Here is a 19,987-nt window from a genome sequence, read left to right as displayed (position 1 = left end):
ATAGTTTCACGTCGTTTATTAATATGTATATTAATAAGAGGTACAATTTTGTTAGGCCTTGATTGGTTTTCTTCCTAATTCCCATAAAGATCTGCACTCAATCACAAAACAAAAAAATAAATTTATATCTAATTAAACATAAAAATCTCTGTAACTTTGCTCCTGTAACTACTTTTCCAGTGGCTAAGTTCATCATTCATGGCTTCCACATCCCCAAACTGCTTGTTTTACTTCTGCTCCCCTTCTTCAATATCCAACTCAACCTCAACCTCAACCACACAATTGCCCTTATCTTATTCTCACTCTATCTTTAATGGGTGCAATGGGATTTCACTCACCAAAGCTTGGCCTTCTAGCTCATCAAGAATTTGTGCCAAGTTTGAACAGTTCCAAGGTGAGCCTCCCCAGGACAATCTTGAAGATACAACACCACCAACCCTAGAAGCATTTGAAGAAGATGGTGAACAGGAGGAAGAAGATGACAGGTGACTTAATTTCTTTCATAATTTGGGTTTTATGCAGTTTTTCTTTCATAATCTAGTGTGCATATAAAGTACAATTGGGCTGATTGTGAAGGGAAAATGGTGATTTCCATTTTATGTAAATGAATATTTCAAGTGTGTTCTTTGAGCTGCAGTTAATTTTGAATTGAGATTAAAAGAAGCTGCAATATCTATGCTTTTTACATTATATTGTTTGGAAAGGCGTTGATGTAATTTGTTTAATGGTTCAGCTGCTTGCCTTCTGACTTGGAGGGTGCAGTCCGGCAATCGGGTGAAGCAAGTGCAACATTTGTGTCTTCAGGAGGATTGAGAGCCATAGTACGTGCCATAACAAAATGTAATCTGATTGATACATGTTTGAACAAATTTGTGCGGAAATAGGAATATTATATTCTTGTCTCATAGTTGACATTCTTTAATTTTCTTGGCTTGTCTGCTCAATTTGTTTCGTAATTTCGTTACAGGTTGAGCTTTTAATCCCCCAGCTGCAATTTCTTGATGAAGAAGGTGCACAAGCTGAGCTCTGGGAATTGTCAAGGGTTTTCTTGGATACGCTTATTGAAGAAACTGGTGGTCAGGTTAGCTGATAATGTTTCTTTAGTTAGGAAACTTTAGTAAGTGATATTTAACCAAGAAATAATCTCAGTTGATAAGTTATGCTAATTTAATTGTTAGAGAGTTAAAGCCATATTTCCTGATGCTGGTGCCGCAGCACTTCTAAAATACCGGTGGAAAGATGCTGCTTTTGGATTCTCCAGGTAATTTATACCATCCCACTAAGTCTTCACTTTGATTAGTCATCCTCTTCAGTTGAATTCTCTTAAGCTTACTTTCGATTCGCATTTGTGGCTTTAATCTTAATCTTCTGTCCCCTAATATCCAGCTTAAGTGACCGAAAGCCGGTACAGAGTGAAGATGAGATTGTGGTTATGGTTGTTCCTGATTATCAGATGTTGGAATATGTAGAGAAGCTTGCATCTACTCTCTCAGATGATCCGGTAAGCTAGTGATTCTCACTGTTGCATACCTTCTTAACTTAAACTTACTGAATAGCATCTCAAAGTGGGAAGGATAATTTTTGACATTTTCTTGTGCATTGGCAGCCAAGGCCTCTCATCATGTGGAATCCCCGTCTCATCAGTGAGGATGTTGGAGTTGGATTTAATGTTCGAAAGCTAAGGCGGTACTTTCTGAGGTATAATTCTGATCTCTCTGCATTCATATATGGTCATTCTTAATTTTTACTTTCTGCATTTGTGTTGTGCAGCACTTTTACAACGGTATACTCAATGAGGCCTATGCAGTCTGGTGCTGTCTTTAGGTGCTATCCAGGGTAAGGGATTTAAACATCATATCAAATTCTTAACATTTAAATTGGCTCCTTTGATCTATGGTTTCGGCCACTAAGGGCTATGGTTTCTGCTCATTTACCAGGTCATGGAAGGTGTTCTATGATGACAAGGATAGACCAAACAGATATCTGCTTGCCAAAGAGCTCATTAGGCGCCCGGATGCCGAAGAACTTGAGGTTAGTTACTTGTTGCCAACTCCTTCACTTGAACAGATTACACAAAATGTATAAACAAGCTAAATGGCGTTGGTTTGATCTTTTGCAGATGATATTTGGAAATGTAGACGAGAAGTCAGAGCAGGGCCAATCTTTGTTTGATCAAGCGGCAGGGATCTTCTCTTCACTAAATCGATTTATGAGGGTCATTTCAAGATAGACTTTGTCTCTGATCTATCCCCTGCATTGTAATGTGTATTGTGTACAATATTTTCTAGCACGAACCCTTGTAATGTGTATTGTGTATAATATTTTCTAGCACGAACCCAAGTTGTGTTTGCTGCTTTACGTCTGCTGTTTTTAGTGAAAACAAATGAAAGAAAGACAAACTACACATTTTTTGTATCACTGAAATTGAGTGCATCTGGCATATAATTTCTTGAGCAAGGCAGCTTTAATGATCTCTTTTACAGGCAACCCAAACCAGCATTTCTGGATTTCAATTTCTTCCTCCTATACATACAGTGGCAACCAGCTAACATGTTTTGTTTGACTATGAAGACTGAAGATACTATGCTAGCAGCATATGTGCTCTAAAACAAGAAGTCAAAACCAGTCTACATGTTGTGTTGAAGCTTTGGGTTGCTTCTTCGGCTTTCGATACCGATTGTTCTCAAACCTGGCTTTAACTATAAGCGAGTATAGCAAATCTGCCTCGGCTGAACTATCATAAGGCATGTTCAAGATACTACAAAATCAAGAGTTGCCACACAAAGGAAGAGTTAATTAAAAGATTAAACAAGGAAGAAACAAACAAGTTAAGTTTTCTTTTGTTCTTGAAAATTAATAACCACCTGTCAAGTAACTCCTCCAAGATAATTCTCTGTAAAGGTGTAACATAATGAATGCAACTTCTTGGGCACTGACCAACTGCAAGCTGAACTTGGTAATCATCCCCAACTCCTATTAACACACATACAGGGTGGACTTTAATCAGAAAATTAGCAATCTATTCAACTTTCTACAACTACAACCATCCTCAAAACCATAACATAGGCTTCATCTTCTGTTCCTGTATCTACAAACAAAGACGAAAGCAAAACGAAATAATTAAACCAACCTGGAGAAGCTGCTCTCGCTGTCCCGGTTGAAGCATAAGTGAAGGCATGAGGAGCTCTTTGTACACATGAATATGGACAACCTGCAGATTTTTTTTTAACTTTAAGTGCTGCTCGTTCTTTATAATGTGATCGTAAAAAGAATCAAAGGTTTATACCTTTTCCAACACAAAGAACCTCGTTAACGAAAACATCAAATGCTTCACATTCTGGATTATCAAAGGGATCTACACATTCCCTACAAATTCATCACCAACTGTCAAGTATTACAATAAGGAAGCAAATAACAACAGAAATATAATAGAATGTGAACTTAAAATGGACAAAAATTATAAATGATAAAAAATAAAAAAAATACACCAAACAAACTCCAAGTTTACCTTTCAATTATCTCCGATCGGCTGTAATTTGATAACATCTGCACACATTATATTAACCACCATCATCACCAATTATTCTGTTTTAGCAAAACTACATTTTTTTTCCCTTGAAAAATATTATAGAACAAATATTTATAAATAAAAATGGCATCTTTAAATACAGAAATACCTCATAGGCCTGAATTACACGGCGAATCATCACACCAGAATCTTTCCCAGTCCTATTTACATCAGGATGAAACTGCTTCACCTAATTTTTTCACAATCAAAATATAAAAATCTGAATTAAACAACATATATATATATACAAAATTAAATTCCATATTTAATTGTTCTTTAATAAAAAGAAGAATGAAGATAAATACTTTGGCGCGGAAAGCGGCTTTAAGCTCGGTGGCTGAGCAGGTTGGCTGGACGCCGAGAATAGCGAAAGCGGATGAAGTACCGGAGGGAGGAGCATCCTCTCCGGTGCGCTCTCTGCAATTCTTCAGTGTGAATTTGTGACCGCGGTGAGTTTTAACGGCTTTTTGAAATGGAAAAATTGGAGGTGTCCAACCGCACACGGATAAACGTTCCATTTCTCTCTCTTAACTTTTACGCGGGGCTCTGCTATTCTGTTAACGAGTGAGTGGAGTAGAAGACTAAAACGCTGCGTTGGAGTTTCTGTGGATCCCACCTCAATTGTTTTTTTGTTGGAATCCCTTCTGAGCGAATTTTAGATGAATAAATTTTTATTCTATTAATTCCTTTTTGTTTTTTCCTGTGGGTGTGAAGGAGTAAGCCTTGGCCCAACGAGGAACCAAAAAGAAACTAGAAGACTACAACCAGGTTTGAATTGTCATGAATTTCTTTTTGCATGATATGATATCGATATAGCGAGACAATATTGAGATGATATAATTGGTCTAACTGAGAACTAATTGATAGTGAGAAAACAATTTATTTTACACACATGATTTTGACATTGACAATAATAATATATTATACATATATAAACACACTCACAAAGGACTTTCATGAGCCCTCAGTGTCAGTATGAAACTTCACACGAGCAAAAGGCCAAAAGAAATTAAAAACAACTGGTAAATGTAAAAGTTTTACTATATATCTTGTTCAAGTTGGAGCTTCAAATTCCTCCTCTTTCCAGACATTTTTTCAACATTGGCACAACAGAGGACATAAGGGGTCGTTTGTGTGGACTCTCTTCTGTGCAAATCATCCTACCTCAAGCAATTGAATGCTGCATTGCTCAAGCTTCTCTAAAGCATCACGTGTGCCTCTTGAGCGCGCCTCCTGCTTCAGTGTGGTGTCAACTACATCCCAAATTTGGTCTGGAAATGCAGAACCCACCCACTTCCTTAGATCAAGCCCATCCGAAAACACATTACTTGTCGCTCTTTTTCGCGTAAACATCTCGAGCAGAACCACACCAAAGCTATACACATCCCCTTTAGCTGATACCTCAACTCCCTGCCCATATTCTGTTTCACAAGCAATATATATATACAGATGGTTGCTCATAATTGCTTTAGTTTCTGGTGTTTCTGATACATGAAAGTGATCTATGTTCATGTGATATGCATACCTGGGGGAATATAACCAATCGATCCTCGAAGAGAACGCATTGTGCTAAGATGTTCTTCCAGTTTGTCAGCTGAAATGAGCTTTCCAATCCCAAAATCTGCTACCTGAGCCACCATATTTGTGTTGATAAGCACATTTTCTGGTTTCAGATCACAATGTATCACTTAGACTGGACGGCCTTCTTGAAGATACTCCAAGCCATTGGCAATATCAATAGCTATGGAGATTCTTTCCCTTGATGTTAGCTTACAAGCTCCTTCCTCTATCCCACCAGGATAAAGATGTTGTGCCAAGTTCCCATTGCCAATAAAGTCAAGGACAAGAGCCTTGAACCCGGTGTTCCAGGCATACCCTACCAGTCTAATGAGATTCCGGTGCTTGATTTCAGACAATATTTGACATTCCCTCTTAAAGCTTTTGAAACTCTGATTGCTGTCACCATGCAGGACCTTAACTGCCACAGTACTTTCCCCATTATCAATGATTGCTTTATAGACTGATCCAAAAGTTCCTCTACCCAGGAGAGAAGCCTCATTGAAAGTGTTGCAGTTTCGAGTTCCCTTTCGGTGAAACTTCGACTTCCATGCTTTCCTGGGGGTGCCATTAGCATTCCATGCGCTGTCTTTGAATATTTTCTGAAGAAGAAACTATGAACAAAGACAGCACCCACCACACAGCTTACTGCAACTGCTGCAACCACAGAGTAAATTACCCAATTCTTTGTCCTGCCTTTTTGCTTTTGAACTTCACATGGAGGAAGACCAAGTTGTGCAGAACCATCACACAACCCCACATTACCCAGGAATGAGCTTTTATTAATAAAAAAAAATGTAATCCTCCCAGTATATGGAACTTCACCTGATAGATTATTATAAGATAAATTGAGATTCCTGATCATCTGTTCATTAGCAATCCAGATTGGAACAGTGCCATTTAATCGATTATGAGACATGTCCAAAACTTCAAGATGAGTGATTGATTTCAAAGACCTTGGAATTGTGCCTTCAAGCATGTTTTTGGACAGGTTCAGATACACCAAAGAAATGCAACTTCCAATCAAGCCAGGTATGACACCAAAAAATTTATTCTTCGAAAAGTCGATTGCCTGCAGAGACACCAGCTCTCCAATGCTTATTGGCAGTTGTCCTTCGAAATGGTTGTTTGAAAGGTTAAGTGAGAAGTCTAAGTTTGAAAGAAGGCCAATCTGTACAGGAACAGAACCTTGTAAGCTGTTGAAAGATAAATCGAGCAGCATCATAAGAGAACAGCGAGTAAGATCGATGGGAAATGCTAACTCTGAAAGTCCTCCCAAGGAAGACGGAATTTGTCCATAGAATCTGTTGCCTTGCAGAGACAGGGTGGTAAGAAGAGAAAGATTGGATATGTATGGTGATATCCCTCCTTGCAAAACCATGTCTATGATCTCAAGACCTGTCACTCAGTCTCGGAGATGTGGGTGGCATGTAATTCCAGTCCAGTTGCAGAAGGGATTGACTTCGTTCCAAGTCTTCAGATGACCTTCGGGATCGCTTCTTAGGCCCTGCTTGAATTTAAGAAGAGCATGACAACCAGTGGATTCTTCACAAAGAAATGCAGAACTAGATGGCAGAGCAAGTAAAATGAAGACAAAGCAGCCAATCGTTGCCCTGATACAGTTCAGATTGTATGCCATTTCTCTCTTTCTCTATATTCTTTCTTTCTAGAGCAATTTGTAATTTCGGGTGAAGTTGGTTCTTTCTGTTTGGACTAATACAAATCTTTCCAAAGTTCTTGTATTAAGCAAGGAGTATCGGCATTGGGGCCACTAATTAAAACAACTTCTAGTAGTCAATAGCCTTGGCCCTTGATTATAATAATTCATCGCTCTGGTTAGAGAGCAGTAGTTGAAAGCCATAACTGAGGTTGCTGTTGACAGCCACATAATTTAATGAAATATTTAGTCATATATCCATTCTTAGCTCTAATGATATAGATAAACCCTACACAATTTAATTTCTATAAATAAACCCAAAAAATGAGAGTTTGCCCCCATTGAATTTAATTTTGATTATTAAATTACTTTGATGCCCTATTGAGGATTTTGAGTTTTTTTCAAAGAAGTTTTTGGGTTGGTCTTGTTTTAAAAAATCGATGACAGTTTTGTAATTTATAAGAAGTTAAAAGTCTATTTGTTATGTTGTAAATGAACTTTGGGTGTGTTTTTAAAGTCCATTTCATAAGATTTTTTTTAATTTATAATTTGGGCCCCTACATTAGGTATAATAGCGAATCTCCCTGATTTGAACCAATGTTTCATACTGATCTGACAAACTCAAATCTCAGTTGTTCAACTTGTTTACCAAAACAGAAAATTATATAATTACAATTCTTCGTCTTTTTTCTCAACAGACAAAATAGGCATACATTAATTTGATCTTACTCAAAATGTTGAGAAGCTAATTTTCTGTACGTGCTTTTTATCAAGTAAAATGCTGCCAACAGTATAAATACACACTCAAAAGGTGAAAACAAAACACAAAATGTATATGTCACAGTTGGAGCTTCAAATTCCACTTATTTGCAGACATTTTTTCAAACTCTTCACAACAGAGGACATAGGGGGTCGTTTGTGTGGATTATCCTCTCTGGACATCATCCCCACATCAAGCATTTGAATGCTGCATTGCTCAAGCTCCTCTAAAGCACCATGTGTCCCTTCAAGGTATGCATCCTGCTTTAGTGTGGTGTCAACAACATCCAAAATCTTGCCTGGAAATGCACAATCTCACCCACTTCCTTAAATCAAGCCCATCAGAAAACATATTACTGGTCGGTCTTCTTCGTGTTATCATCTCAAGCAGCATCACACCAAAACTATAGACATCCCCTTTAGCTGATACCTCAATTCCCTGCCCATATTCTGTTTCACAAGCAATATATACATTAGATAGAGATAGTTAACCAAGCCAAAGTAATTTCTTTTAATCATAATACTAGTTTAAGGTGTAGAAAGTGAATATATTCATGTAATATGAATACCTGGGGGAATATAACCAATCCATCCCAGTAGGAAACCTGTTGTGCTGACATGTTCTTTCAATTTGTCAGCTGAAATGAGCTTTCCAATCCCAAAATCTGCTACATGAGCCACCATATCATTGTCAATAAGTATATTTTCTGGTTTTATATCACAGTGCAAAACTTGGACTTGACAGCCTTCTTGAAGATAATCCAATCCATTGGCAATATCTACCGCTATTGACATTCTTTCCCTCAAAGTTAATCCACATGCTCCTTCCTCTAGTCCACCCGGATAAAGATGTTGTCCCAAGTTTCCGTTACCAATATAATCAAGGATAAGAGCCTTAAACCCTCTGTTCCAGGGATATCCTACCATTCTAACAAGATTCCGGTGCTTGATTTCAGACAATATTTGACATTCCCTTTTAAAGCTTTTGAAACTCTGACTGCAGTCACTATGCAGAACCTTAACAGCCACAGTAATTTTCCCATTATCAATAATTCCTTTATAAACTGATCCAAAGGTTCCTCTACCAAGGAGATAAGCCTCATTGAACCCAAATGTAGCAATTTCAAGTTCCCTTTGGGTAAAAGTTTGACTTCCATGATGTTCTGGGAATTCCATTAGCATCACATGCGCTGATTTTGAATCCTCTTTTCTCAAGAAGAAACGATGAACAAAGAAAGCAATCAGCACACAGCTTACTGCAACTGCTGCAACCATAGAGTATATTACCCAATTCTTTACCCTGCGTTTTATGTTTTGAACTTCACATGGAGGAAGACCAATTAGTGCAGAACCACCACACAACACCACATGCCCTAGGAATGAGCTTCTATTTAAAAACACAAACCTTCCAGTATATGGAACTTCACCTGATAGCCTATTATAAGATAAATTGAGAGTCCTGATCATCTGTTGATTAGCAATCCAGATTGGAAAGGTGCCATTGATTCGATTGTGAGACAAGTCCAAAACTTCAAGATGACTGATTAATTTCAGAGACTCCGGAATCGTTCCTTCAATCATGTTATTGGACAGGTTCAGATACACCAGCGAAATGCAACTTCCTATCAAGCTAGGTATGACACCAGAAAACTTATTCTTCGAGAAGTCAATTGCCTGTAGAGACACCAGCTTTCCAATGCTTGCTGGAACTTGTCCTTCGAAATGGTTGTTTGAAAGGTTAAGTGAGAGTGCTAAGTTTGAAAGAAGGCCAACCTCTGCAGGAACAGAACCTTGTAAGCTGTTAAAAGATAAATCAAGCAGCATCATAAGAGAACATTGAGTAAGCTCCACTGGAATTTTTCCTGATAGGTGATTTCTAGACAGGTCAAGATATCTCAGTTGTGAGAGATTAGCAAGTGAAGGTGGAATCAACCCGCCAATCGAATTCTTCCCAAGATTCAGTACTCCAAGGTTACGCATATTCCCTAAGTCATCTGGAATTGGCCCAAGAATTCTGTTTCTCTCCAAGTATAACCTCTGCAAATTCCCAAGCTTTCCAAATGATGGTGGAATTTTTCCTTTCAAAAGGTTGTATGACAGGTATAAGGTTACTAGGCTGCTTAAGTTTCCAATACTGTCTGGTATACTTCCCATAATGTAATTATCCAAAAGATTGAAGTAAAAGAGGTCTTTTGAAAGACCACCTACAGAAGACGGTATATTTTCTTTGAACGAGCATGAACCAAAGTGTAGCTTTTTTAGAACCGAACAGTTTGTGAGAGCTGTTAAGAAACTGAGGGAAGAATTACCAGAGCTGCTGCCACCCAAGTAGTAGTTGGAATGAAAGTAGAGAACCTCAAGGTTCTTTAACATTCCCAACTCTGCAGGAACTTCCCCTCTAAATTGTTGAGACTGAGATCAAGCAGTGTCAGCTGAGAGAGATTGGAGAGGGTCACTGGAATTTTACCAGAAAGCTTGTTATCAATCATGTACAATTTCTGCAAGTTCTGGAGTTTTGCACCCAGCTCTAAAGGGACCCAGCTCTAAAGGGATTTCTCCACTTAATAGATTCCCAGTCAGTGAAATTTCAAGCAGTGCAGTTACTAATTGCGGTGAGTACTGATCCCTCCAGAAAGTTCCTATGGAGGTACAGAATCTCTAGCTTTCTTAAGGCTCCAAGCTGTGGAGGGATCTTTCCAGTAAAATAGTTGACAGCCAGTTCTAGTTGTGTCAATTCAGTCAAGTTCGACAGTGATGATGGTAGCACTCCAGTGAGTCTGTTCTGTGACAGACATAAGTAGGTTAAATTCTTCATCCAGCTGAGTTCCTTAGGAATGATCCCAGATAGATTGTTGTAATTCAAATCTATGACTTTCAAGCTTTGACAACCATGTAATGAACCAGGAATATTACCTTCAAGGTTATTTTCACTTACATTGAGAAATGCTAGCTCTGAAAGTCCTCCCAAGGAAGATGGAATTTTTCCATAGAATCTATTGCCTTGTAGAGACAGGGTGATAAGAAGAGAAATATTGGATATAAATGGGGATATCCCTCCTCGCAAATCCATGTCCATGAGTTCAAGACCTACAACCCGGTTTTGGATATGTGGGTGGCATGTAATACCAGTCCAGTTGCAGAAGGGATTGGCTTTGTTCCAAGTTTGTAGATGACCTTTGGGATCGCTTCTTAGACCCTCCTTGAATTTAAGAAGAGCATGACAATCTGTGGATTCTTCACAAAGAAACGCATAACTAGATGGCAGAACGAGTAAAATGAAGAGAAAACAGCCTATCATGGCTGTGACGCAGTTCTTCAGATTGTATGCCATTTCTCTCTCTAGCTTCTAAGAACTTTTCCTTTTTCTTCCAGATATTTTTATCATTATGAAACTGCAGAAAGTTGAGTAAATTGATTGGCTTGACAATTCAAATGACTTCTCTCAAAAGCAATATGTAATTTCATGTAATTTTATTGCATGATCATCGATCACTCAATCTTGAAGCCTTGGCATAAAAAAACAATGGAGCACAAGGTGCCAACAGTATCCTTGGGTCTTGGAGGGATGAGCAACTACAAGACTTGTTGCATTGACAGTTTGACGTTTTGGTCCCTGGGCCCCCATCATAAGAACTGGTAGTCAATAGCTTTGGCCCTTGGTAACAATAATTCATCGCTGTTTACAGAGCAGTTGTTGAAAGCCATAACTGAGGCTTCTTTTGCAAGCCACATAATTATTTGAATAAATGTCTCATGCTGAGTCACCTGATAAACCCAAATCTCCCTCCAGCTATTCACAAAGAAGAAATATCAGACATATTTTTTCAGATTTAAAGTTCTCCAACCAACCCAATATACTTACTAACCACCCTTGTTCATCAGAAACCCTTCAATACACCTGAAAAAGCAAAAGCGAACTTCACAATGCAAATATAAAATGGCAGCAGGGCTACAGGGATCTTGGCAATCAATTCTTTCTGAGTTGCAATGTAAAAGATAACCATTCATTATACCTTATGCTACTGGTGTTCTCTTTCATTTAGTCTACAAAACGAAAGGGAAAACCCAGCTTTGTACCAGCTTCTTTAAAATTTATCCTGCCGGGGTGAAAAATATGCCGGATAAGAAATCATAATCCCGCATGCAAAAGTTCAACAGTTGAACTTCTCTGCAGATAATATTAACACAGAAAATTTGTATAATACAGGAATGACAAACCTAAATCATTCTTCTTCTTTTTCCTCTGAAATACAACCTTCATGGTTTTGGCAAGTCTGTAATAAAGAATTGGCTCCTATCTCTTTTCATCATCACCTAAATAGTAGAGTATAAACCTCTAATTTGGTACATATCCTTCATCCGTCATAAGTCTATACAGTTCTGCCAGAACTCCATAAATGATCTCTGCTTGTGGATGCATTCTATCCCCAACAACAAAGCTCTGAACTTTGTTTTCAATCTCAATCCAACTAATACCTGTTTCTTTTGCGACCCCCAGTTCCTTCATCCCCTTAATGGTCCTTGCTCTCTCTTTCCACCTTCCTTCAGAAGAATATATATTCGCTAGCAAAACATATGGTGCCGGGGTCTCAGGTGCCGCCAAAAGCAACTGATCTGCAGCATATTTACCGATCTCCGAATCACCATGAATGCTACAAGCACCAAGCAATGCTTGCCAAACAAGTACACCCGGATTCTCAGGTAGTCCCTCAATGAAATTTTTGGCGTCAGTGAGAAGTCCTGCACGACCTAACATGTCAACGACACAAGCATAGTGCTCTGGTCTTGGACTTATCCCAGGGTCCTCATTCATGGAGTTCAAAAATTCCATGCCCCTTTCAACGAAGCCAACATGGCTACAAGCATGAAGTAGAGACAAAAATGTAACATCTGTTGGTTGTACACCATCCATTTTCATCTCTTCATATAATTGTAATGCTTTGGAGCCATCTCCATGACGGGCAAAAGCTGCAATCATGGAATTCCACGAAATTGAGTTCCTCTGAGGCATCCTGCTGAACACTTTGACCGAATCCCCCAACTCTCCACACTTGGAGTACATATTTATAAGCCCATTGCAGACAAAAGAGTTATGACCAAAACTTTTTTTGACAATTAAAGAGTGGAGTTGCTTCCCTAGACCTAAAGAAGTATCAACACCAAACACACCAAGAACAGCTGAAACCATGTTTGGGTCGATTTCAATTCCTGCTTTCATCATTTTCACAAATATTTGGATCGCTTCACTCTCAAACCCATTTTGTGCAAATCCCACAAGGATAACAGTCATGGAAATCTCATCAAGTTCTTCCGTGGATTCAAATATTCGCCATGCATCTTCCAAGCTGCCACACTTCGAATACATGTCCATTAGTGCACTCTCAATGCACAAGTCTGATTGAATTCCCAGTTTCCATGCAAGTCCATGAATTTGACGCCCTACACTTATTGCCTGCAAACCAGAGCATGCAGTGAGTGACGCCAAATAAGTCAAGGAATTTGGATCCACTACTCCACTACGCATCTCCAAAAACAATTCCAAACTTTCCACATAGAATTCATTTTGTGCGAGCCCCGAAATCATTGCCGTCCATGTAATCACGTTCCTCTCAAACATCTCATCGAAAACCCGCCTTCCTGAACCGAAACTCCCACATTTACAATATGATGTGATCAAAGCATTCCCCACTGCAGTTTCCCGCTCAAATCCATTCAAAACCACCAAACCATGCATCATCTTATTCAAGTGACAAAACTCAGGCCCATCAAAAGCTGCTAAAATCGAAGTCAAAGTTGCTCTATCAAATCGATAAAAATCCGATCCACGCATTTGCTTAAAGTAGCCAAACCCAACATCAGACTCCCCGTTCCTAAAAAACCCAGATATCATTGTATTCCACGAAACTGTATCTTTCATGCCCATATTGTCAAACAGCTTAACTGCATTAGAAAATTGACCGCATTTCAAGTACACTGAGAGCAGAGAATTCCAAACAACAAGGACATAACGATAATCATCTTGACTCTCGGGGTAAAAGAATTCAGGGTTCTTAATGATAGAGGCATGGAGGGAAGAACCCAAGTGAAAGTTTCCCTCTTTTCCACAAAGAGAGAGAAGCAGGCTTATGTCTACATGGTTGAGGATCAATCTTGAGGTTGTTTCTGCAGAGGGGTTTTGCTGAACCTTGGCTTTGAAAGGAGAGATTAGAGACGAAGCCCAAGAGGACAAGTAGTGAGAGTTGAGGTTCTGAAACTGAAAGACCCATCTGGATTTCATCCATGAAATTGGGGACACGGAGACCAACTGCAGTTCTCTCGGTTTCTTCAGATTTTCGGTTTGATGTTTCGGCACAAAATACAATAGCGCAGACTAAACGGTGACTCTTTTGGGCCCAAACTTTTTAGGCTCATCAAATATAAGCCCAAAAATTGGGAGCATGCAGCCCATTTGGGACTGCTTGGGCTGCCTGCTGCATTGGTTAGTGTGCACTTTTTCTCAGGCATTCTCCCTCTCTTCCCTGCAGTACTTTTTTTTTTTTTACTCCATTGATAAGAAAATAAGGGAGAAACAATGTGCAACACAAGATGATGTAAAACTCAAAAAAGAGATAATTCTCAGTTTGTATCTTTGTTTTATTCCTACCATCATTTGAGGAGGTTGAAGTACCATGTTCGAGTACAAGCACATTGGGATAATAATGTCTGTAAAAGTTGGACCTTGTTTCCTAACATTGGTCTTTGCTTGAGGAGCAAGATCTGTTGTGTATAATTCAACTATTATAAAGAGCAAAGAAAAAAAAATTCTTTAACCAACTCAATGGACTGTATGGATACCATGGTAATTCCATCCATCAAGAGTAACTCGGGGGGTGACACCAGGAGGGACCTCAAAAGAGATCTTGATGGGCATAGCTTCACCTGGCACCAGCGAAAAATAGTTGTCTGAATAATGAACAGGAAGAATTCTTGTGTCTTCTCCTTCCTTATGGTCTGTCTTCAATCCATGAACTGAAAAATGAAGGAAGAAAGCAACGCCTGTGTCGTTGCCATTGATTTCAGCAACCCTCAAACCACCATTCTCCTTTGTGAAATGTCTGGATATTTTCCGAAACCAACCAACTTCAAGCTCTTTGTCTGTTCCGTCATGTGTAGATTCCACTGATGCTACATCAAAATCACCATCACCTTGTTTAGTAGTGAAATTGTTTTGATAGGTTAAACTTTTCGGCACTGGTTTCTTAGATTTGTTCTGGATGCGCATATGCATTTCATAGGTGGTTCCTTTGATGGAAACCTGTGATGTAACTTTTAATGGAACTGTTTTCTTCCTGTACGGTTCTAACAGCTTGTAATCTCCACCAGACAGATGCAACCAGTAAAAGTTCCTGGATATAATGCGATAATCTGACATGTGATACAGCTTGAGAAGAAGAAAGTACACTGGCCTTGGGTTTTTAGATTTTGGATATTTCATCTCAGCAATTGGTACTGTTCTTTTGGGCGGCATGGACACCTTTTCAAGAGCTTTGTAGTATGGGCATGTTCCTTCTAGATCCCACACCGAGGCTTCTATAGCGACATCAGATAGTTCTTCTGATGTAGTGTTGACAACCTGTTCAAGGCATGAAGAGAAAATGACGGCAAGTTTCAAACCATGTTTATATGCTACTATGTTCCACTTAGATATGGATTCCTTCTGTGAGGACTTTTCTTTTTTCTTTCTTTCTTTACAGGTAAATTTTCCACTAATTTCAGTATTTTAAGAAGAAATCAGAGCATATTTGCGCGTCTCCAATTAATTAGTCTGATTATGATTTTGTTATAGAGCTTACCTCTATGAAATATGTAGCCAAGTTAAGCTGGACATGGATTGGCTCCGCTGCGCTTCGACAGCCATAGAAACCTGCCGTTTGGTCTAGAAAATGGTCGTAAAGTTGCCCTCTAAGACCTGGCCAAGGATTCTGTGTTTTCCAAATCAAAACACCAGTGTATTTACTCCACATGCGGGAAGTCCAACCCTCTAATAGAGCTTTATACTGAATGTAGTTAGCTAGTTGAGCCTGAAATGATTTAAAGTCAAATAGTCGTAACAAAGATAGAGTCCAAATGCACCCTGAATAATAAAAATACTATTTTACCTTCAAGCAAAAATCATCAAGATCCTTTGGCGACCCATAAAGCAAAATCTGGTCATGAACCTTGCCTGGTTTTGAATAAGGGATGTATTTATAGTGTACCCACATGCCGTTTGGAACTTCTTCATAATCATTGGAAACCTTCTTAAACAAAGGAATCTGCCGTGCTTCTGGAGGCATTGTAGCTCTGATGGTAGCTGAAACAGGCATACCTACAGAACCAACCTCAGGATTGAACCCATATTTGTAAAAGTCATCTTTAAAGAAGTCTTCAGGATTTTGAATTTCATAAGGGCCATCAGTGAAGTCCCCCTTTCCATTTGCAAATCCATCCCACAAGGACCCTTGGATGTAAACGCGTGTACCATCAAGATATTGGCTTGGATCGTCCGACCCTGCGGAAAAATCTTTAACAATCTTGCCACTCTCATTTGATAAGCTTTCAAAATATGGATGGAGCCTGAGGTCATGTTTCAAAGCTGTGTTGATGTCATCTGGAGGAATTTGTTTACTTCCACCCACCCAAAGGGCAAGACTTGGATGGTTCCTTAGAAGCTTGACAGTATCTCTTGCGCATAGCAAGAAAAGATCATGGTCCAGTGGACCATTTGGATTTGATACTGGGACACCTCGTCCGTTGACATCTCCAGTAATCCAAAATTCTTGCCAGACCTACAAAATTTAAATCAGCAGCGGTATGGATCAGATTCACCCAACTAATTCCATGGCCAATAAATTTTAAACCCTATGCTCTCAAGATTTAGCAGCTATTAACTTCACAAGTCTACTGCCCTCCTTCCCCAATAAAACCTAGCTAAACATGCACAGAGAGAGAGAGAGAGAGAGAGAGAGAGAGAGGCATAGCTTACCAACAGGCCATAAATATCACAGTAATGATAAAATTCTGGCCTCTCAGCCACTCCCCCTCCCCAACAACGGAGCATGTTAAGATTCATATCTGCATGAAACTTGATGTCTGTTCTGTAACGCTCTTTTGAAAGTCGTAGGAGGCCATCTGACACTGTCCAATTACCACCACGAATAAAAATAGGCTGACCATTGACCTTGAACAACCTGAAGCGCAGAATGTACAGATAACACAACATACACACCAGAAAAAGAGTTAGCATGTTGAAAAACTGCACATAAGGTAATAAACACACACACACACACACACACATATATATATATATTATATAATTACCTCCCACTGGTGGTAATATCAATGTGGCTCTCAATTTTGCGGAATCCAAATAATTGGCTCCACAAATCAGATTCTCCGTATCCCTTTACATCGACAGTAATATCAACATTGTACAAGGATTGCTTTCCCATACCATTAGGCCACCATAAATTGGGCTTGTAGAAGAAGAGCTGCCAAGTTATACTATTTAGAACACAAGTACTGAATGTTGAATGCAAGATAAACAGATAGTCCAAAAGGGATTCTAGAAATTTACTTTGTTCTACTAAGATAATAAAAATGCATCATATGTTCTTTCACGGACCTCAGGAAATGTATATTTCACCCGTGATCCAGCAGGGATTGACAGATGTTGAGTCTGAAGATGCTCTACTAAACAAACGTTTCCTTCAAGTTCTGTTGTGACTTGGATATTCAAAGAACACTCGGCAACCCAGGTACTTCTATTTTCCAACTCAGTTGTAGCATGAAGATATACCCTCTTGTAATTGTCAAAAAACGATGAAACCAAGTGGGGATCAATTATTTTAACTGGCTGCAAGAAAATGGTAATGAGTCAAAATTTGAGCTTATACAAATAACTAATATTTGACTGAAAATTGGTATCTGAAGATAATAAAAAATGCATGACCAAATACATTAGCAGTGCAGAATAACACGAAGGAAATTCTGACTGAAAGGGAAGCAAACTCACCCCTGTTACAGAAATTGACACCTCATCCCATATGCCAGTGTTTCTATCCCTGTAACAGTATATAAGCGAATTACAACAGAAATCTCGTGTACTGAAAATATCTATATAAAAATATCTGAAGATTCAGCACGGGCAGGCAAGCAAATAGATCTGACAAGAAGTTTCTAGATCAAACTATTAGAAGATACACGAGAGGATGCATACAAATCATTTCCTTTATCACCATGGCCTTTCAATGCAGTGCATTAATTTTTCCTCCTAAACAATAAAGGATAGCCTTTGAACCATTTTAGCTGGAAAGAGGTTGAAAAAATTTCCCCGACAAACAAAAAGTATGCTGAAACATTTTCTGGCATCCCAAATTAGAAAGAAGATGAAAAGGATATCATGATCACAAAATACTAAAGAAAACACTCGACAATCTTAATATGGAAAAACACAGTCACCTTATAGGGCACATCCAATCCCAACCCTCCACATATTGTGCCACTACATCTTTCCCGATCTGAAATGAAAATTAGATACCGTAAGGCACTTGCCTAAATTTAATAATGAAGTCTTTTCAAGTCACCATTGCTCTTGCATGAGACCCAGTATCTGAATGTAATTCTGAAATCAGTAATTAGTAGAAGGATAAAACTTTGAGCAAAAATCTAAAAGAAACAGAATGTAATCAAATAGGTTTTATGGATATGGGTGTGTACCTCATGATCGCCACCTTGCCCACCCTCAGGAGGAATAGTCCCGGGATTATCTGGCGGGTAAACACAAACAGCAAGCAAATTTCGACCATCAGGATGCGCTATATCAGTGACATCAAGAGAATGTCTTCGAAACATCCCTCTTGGCAGGTCTTTTTTGTGCCCATTTAAATATACCTCTGCGTAGTAATTGATGGCGCGGAAATTCAGATCCAGGAACTGTGTGCTGGACTGGAAAAAGGGTGAAGCAAATTTAGAGGAAAACTAAAGTGAGAGCAATCTTACAAATCTTTCTTAAATTGCATTTATCATTTAAGTCGGATATGGCTTACTAGTTTACACTGAAAAGTTGTGAAGAGCCAGAATGTGTAGTACTGCCTCCCGGATTCAGTAATATCTATGATGTAATCGTTTTGTAGTTCATAGAAAGGATCGGGTACATCTTTGCCCTTCACCAAGGTTGCCATAACACTGTCAATTAAAACATCTATGATCATTGATAGCCAAGTTTTGATTCAAGAAGTAGATTTGTTTCATCAGTTGGTTGCCTCAGTCAAGATGGAGTTAGATGAATTAGCAACAATAACCAATAAATATGCTCTACAGACACTAGAATGTTAGAAATGAATCTAGTCAGAATTCCTGAAGCATCTTTGTATTTGTAATTAATGTTGAAATACAGGGTTCTCATCTCAGCAAAAAATATTGATACAGTAGAGAGGCAACTTAAGGCTTAGAAATTGAAGTTAACCTAAACTCAGCCAGAACCCAAAAAATGAAAATTCAAAACTTGAATCAGATTAACCCAGATTTACTGAAACTCACAGAAGTGTTTTATTATGTCAATGTATAATTATATGTATGCGATGGAGAGAGAGAGAGAGAGAGAGAGAGAGAGAGAGATTACGTTCCGGGGACGACGGCCTCCATCCAAGGAAGGGCGGGGGAGGGAGGGTGGGTGGTGGTGAGCTGGGTGCCACTAACCGTGACCTCCCTGTCTCTAGTCCCGATCCAACCCGAGTCCAGCCTCGTCTTCCCTATCGCCGCCATTGAACCCTAGCTCTCTCTCTCTCTCTCTCTCTACAGTCACAGTCAGTCAAAGTCACAGTCTCACTCACCAGATCTCTCCCATTTTAAAAGTGTGTACTTTGAGCGCGGGCTGTGCTGACAGAGACAGCCGACAAAGATGACGGGAAAGATGGCATTATTAATATATTGATTTTTGCCGCGCATCACACCCACCGTGACACAAAACGATGTCGTATGCTCCATCATTTATTTGATAATATTTCAAGCGATGTAATTTCCCCACTTTCTTTTTCTCCACTTAACACTCCTTTTAATATTTTTTAATCGATTTTGTTCTTTCTTTTTCCTATTATACCTTTATCCTACATTAATTTCTTTTTACTTCATTTTTATATTAGTTCTTTTTCTTTACAATTAAATTTCCAACTTGCACTCCATTTTTAGTTTTTTTTTCCTTTAATCAAGTAAGAAATTACGTATTTTTTTCCTTTTTAATGCTGAAAATAGAGTATGAGTTGAAAAATGAAATGTAAAGAAAAATAAATAATATAAAGTGAAGTAAAAAAGAAATTAATGTAGGGTAAGGATGGAATAGGAAAGAGAAAGAACAAAATTGATTAAAAAGTATTAAAAAGCAAAAAAGAGTTTAAGTGTAGAAAAATGAAGTGGAAAAATCAGATCCC

The 19,987-nt window shown here is 38.8% G+C and overlaps 4 protein-coding genes and 2 pseudogenes across 4 annotated transcripts; 1 reads left to right on the top strand and 5 right to left on the bottom strand.

The window, feature by feature from the left end:
• LOC18772730 lies at window positions 80-2,418 on the top strand. The gene is made up of 9 exons (XM_007205403.2): window positions 80-485; window positions 734-821; window positions 968-1,081; window positions 1,179-1,261; window positions 1,387-1,501; window positions 1,607-1,698; window positions 1,771-1,836; window positions 1,938-2,031; window positions 2,120-2,418. Exons 1-9 carry the CDS (start codon window positions 199-201, stop codon window positions 2,228-2,230), a joined length of 1,050 nt encoding a protein of 349 aa, XP_007205465.1. The 5' UTR covers window positions 80-198; the 3' UTR covers window positions 2,231-2,418.
• Window positions 2,414-4,135, bottom strand: LOC18774535. The gene is made up of 7 exons (XM_007205719.2): window positions 3,874-4,135; window positions 3,678-3,758; window positions 3,509-3,546; window positions 3,287-3,366; window positions 3,131-3,211; window positions 2,865-2,973; window positions 2,414-2,758 (listed from the first exon to the last, which is right to left on the bottom strand). The coding sequence occupies exons 1-7, from the start codon at window positions 4,084-4,086 to the stop codon at window positions 2,617-2,619; spliced, it is 744 nt and encodes a 247-aa protein (XP_007205781.1). The 5' UTR covers window positions 4,087-4,135; the 3' UTR covers window positions 2,414-2,616.
• On the bottom strand, window positions 4,360-6,779 carry LOC109949798 (annotated as a pseudogene).
• LOC18774073 lies at window positions 7,419-10,896 on the bottom strand (annotated as a pseudogene).
• Window positions 11,530-14,061, bottom strand: LOC18775255 (pentatricopeptide repeat-containing protein At3g05340). Its single transcript, XM_007207099.2, has one exon. The coding sequence runs from the start codon at window positions 13,816-13,818 to the stop codon at window positions 11,878-11,880; it is 1,941 nt and encodes a 646-aa protein (XP_007207161.1). The 5' UTR covers window positions 13,819-14,061; the 3' UTR covers window positions 11,530-11,877.
• Window positions 14,133-19,638, bottom strand: LOC18775253 (mannosylglycoprotein endo-beta-mannosidase). Its single transcript, XM_007208312.2, has 11 exons — window positions 19,183-19,638; window positions 18,608-18,746; window positions 18,279-18,506; window positions 18,021-18,079; window positions 17,575-17,623; window positions 17,185-17,415; window positions 16,881-17,050; window positions 16,546-16,750; window positions 15,680-16,348; window positions 15,374-15,601; window positions 14,133-15,153 (listed from the first exon to the last, which is right to left on the bottom strand). The coding sequence occupies exons 1-11, from the start codon at window positions 19,323-19,325 to the stop codon at window positions 14,356-14,358; spliced, it is 2,919 nt and encodes a 972-aa protein (XP_007208374.1). The 5' UTR covers window positions 19,326-19,638; the 3' UTR covers window positions 14,133-14,355.

Source organism: Prunus persica, chromosome G6, assembly GCF_000346465.2.
Source record: "Prunus persica cultivar Lovell chromosome G6, Prunus_persica_NCBIv2, whole genome shotgun sequence".
NCBI lineage: Eukaryota > Viridiplantae > Streptophyta > Magnoliopsida > Rosales > Rosaceae > Prunus > Prunus persica.
Note: the sequence above shows the minus strand (reverse complement) of the source record. Positions and strands in the feature narration are given on the sequence as shown.